We start from the raw sequence: 1,466 nt of genomic DNA on the forward strand, positions 1-1,466 counted from the left end.
GAGAGCGCTCACCCCCAGGGGGAGCCTGGACTCCTGCCCACTGGGGAGACAGCGACCCCTGCCTGCTGCGGGCAAACTGCTCGGACAGGAAGAAAGAAGAGTCGGGCGGTTAAGCAACTGAAACAGGAAAGAACGTGAGGTTAGGAGCTGCGGGGGCCAGGGCGAAGAGGAAGCGGGCCAGGAGTGCGTGTCACCTACCCAGCTAAATCTGCTGAGGGACAGTCCTCTCCCCTGTGTGTGGAAGAGAAAGAAAGAATGACACGGTGATCGGTGAGGGGATGCGTCCTTCTAACAAACAAGAACCACAGCAAAGACAGTCCTGAGCTGGTCTGCACGTCCCATGGGCGCCACCTCTGGGGGTTGGCGTGGCCAGCTGCAGCCCCCCGGGTCTGCATGGTCAGGGTCCAGGGGAGTGTGCCGGGGCCACTGCACTGTCTGTACATGGCCCAGGGGACACCCAGCGGGTCTGCGCCACCGATCCCCCCCACCACCGGTGCTGCTGGGGGTCACAGTCCTGGGTGGACACGGAGCTATTGTCCAGCCCTGGAGACTTCAGGGAAGGCTCATAAGTAAAGAGATGAACGAGATACTCCGCGGTCTCACCTTTCCTTGTGACGGCGGTGGTGTGCGTGGGGTCACCTACGGAGGAAAGGCAGAGAAGGTCACTGCCAACGTCGCTCCCCAGAGCCCTGACTCACGTCCTGCCAGCCCCGTTGTCGCCTTCCGTCTTCCGACAAGCTCTTATCTACTGACACCACCTGCTCTCTGCCCGGTGCCCCGTGTCTGTGCCCATGCAAATTCAGGACCTGAGTGCCCGTGACTATTGGAGGCCACGCAGAAAACCCAGTCCCAGTGCTCGCTGCAGCACACACACGTGGCCTTCGCCGTGCTGCGTGCACATGTGTCTGTGCCGTGGCCCTCTCAGGCCGTTTGCTCGGGCATTCCAAACTCCTATGGGCACGCCTCCAGGTCTGCGGCTTCTACAACGCGCTACCACCAGCAAAATAGTGTCTAAACACACCCTGCACCGGCCTGTGTAATTAGAAGCCCGCGGTTTTGCACTTGTTTCTAATAGGTTTTATTTTATAGGGCAGTTTCTGGTTTACAGAAAAATGGTGCAGGAATTAGTTTCCAGACACCCAGCACAGTTTCACCTCTCATGAAGGCACTTTAAAAAGTCCGCAGGAAAACGGAATTGAAGCACGAGTTTATTTGATGCAGGACGAATGCTCAGACCGTGCTTGGTTTTCCAGTTTGTATTATCCATGGACTGTGTGAAGACCCCTGGTGTTTACCCCCGGCACTGGAGTAGCTCCTCTGCCGGGACCGAGGAACACAGAGTGACACGTTATTGTTGCCAGCTGAAGCTGCGGTTCGTGTTAGGATTCACTGTGATGTGTGTCTGAGTGGACACAGGTGGACAGTGAGTGTCCTGACCCACCACGGCAGGACGAGCCGTTCCCGGC

At 57.8% G+C, this 1,466-nt stretch overlaps 1 protein-coding gene across 1 annotated transcript in view; it reads right to left on the bottom strand.

Moving 5' to 3' along the window:
- MBP (myelin basic protein) overlaps window positions 1–1,466 on the bottom strand; it is a gene marked incomplete in the record, with an annotated part of 48,955 nt that overhangs the window by 9,613 nt on the left and 37,876 nt on the right. Inside the window, 2 exon segments of the mRNA XM_014583165.2 lie at window positions 199–231; window positions 604–639. Of these exon segments, the coding sequence (XP_014438651.2) occupies window positions 199–231; window positions 604–639 (69 nt within the window).

Source organism: Tupaia chinensis, unplaced genomic scaffold (assembly GCF_000334495.1).
Source record: "Tupaia chinensis unplaced genomic scaffold, TupChi_1.0 Scaffold144119_1, whole genome shotgun sequence".
Classification (NCBI taxonomy): domain Eukaryota; kingdom Metazoa; phylum Chordata; class Mammalia; order Scandentia; family Tupaiidae; genus Tupaia; species Tupaia belangeri.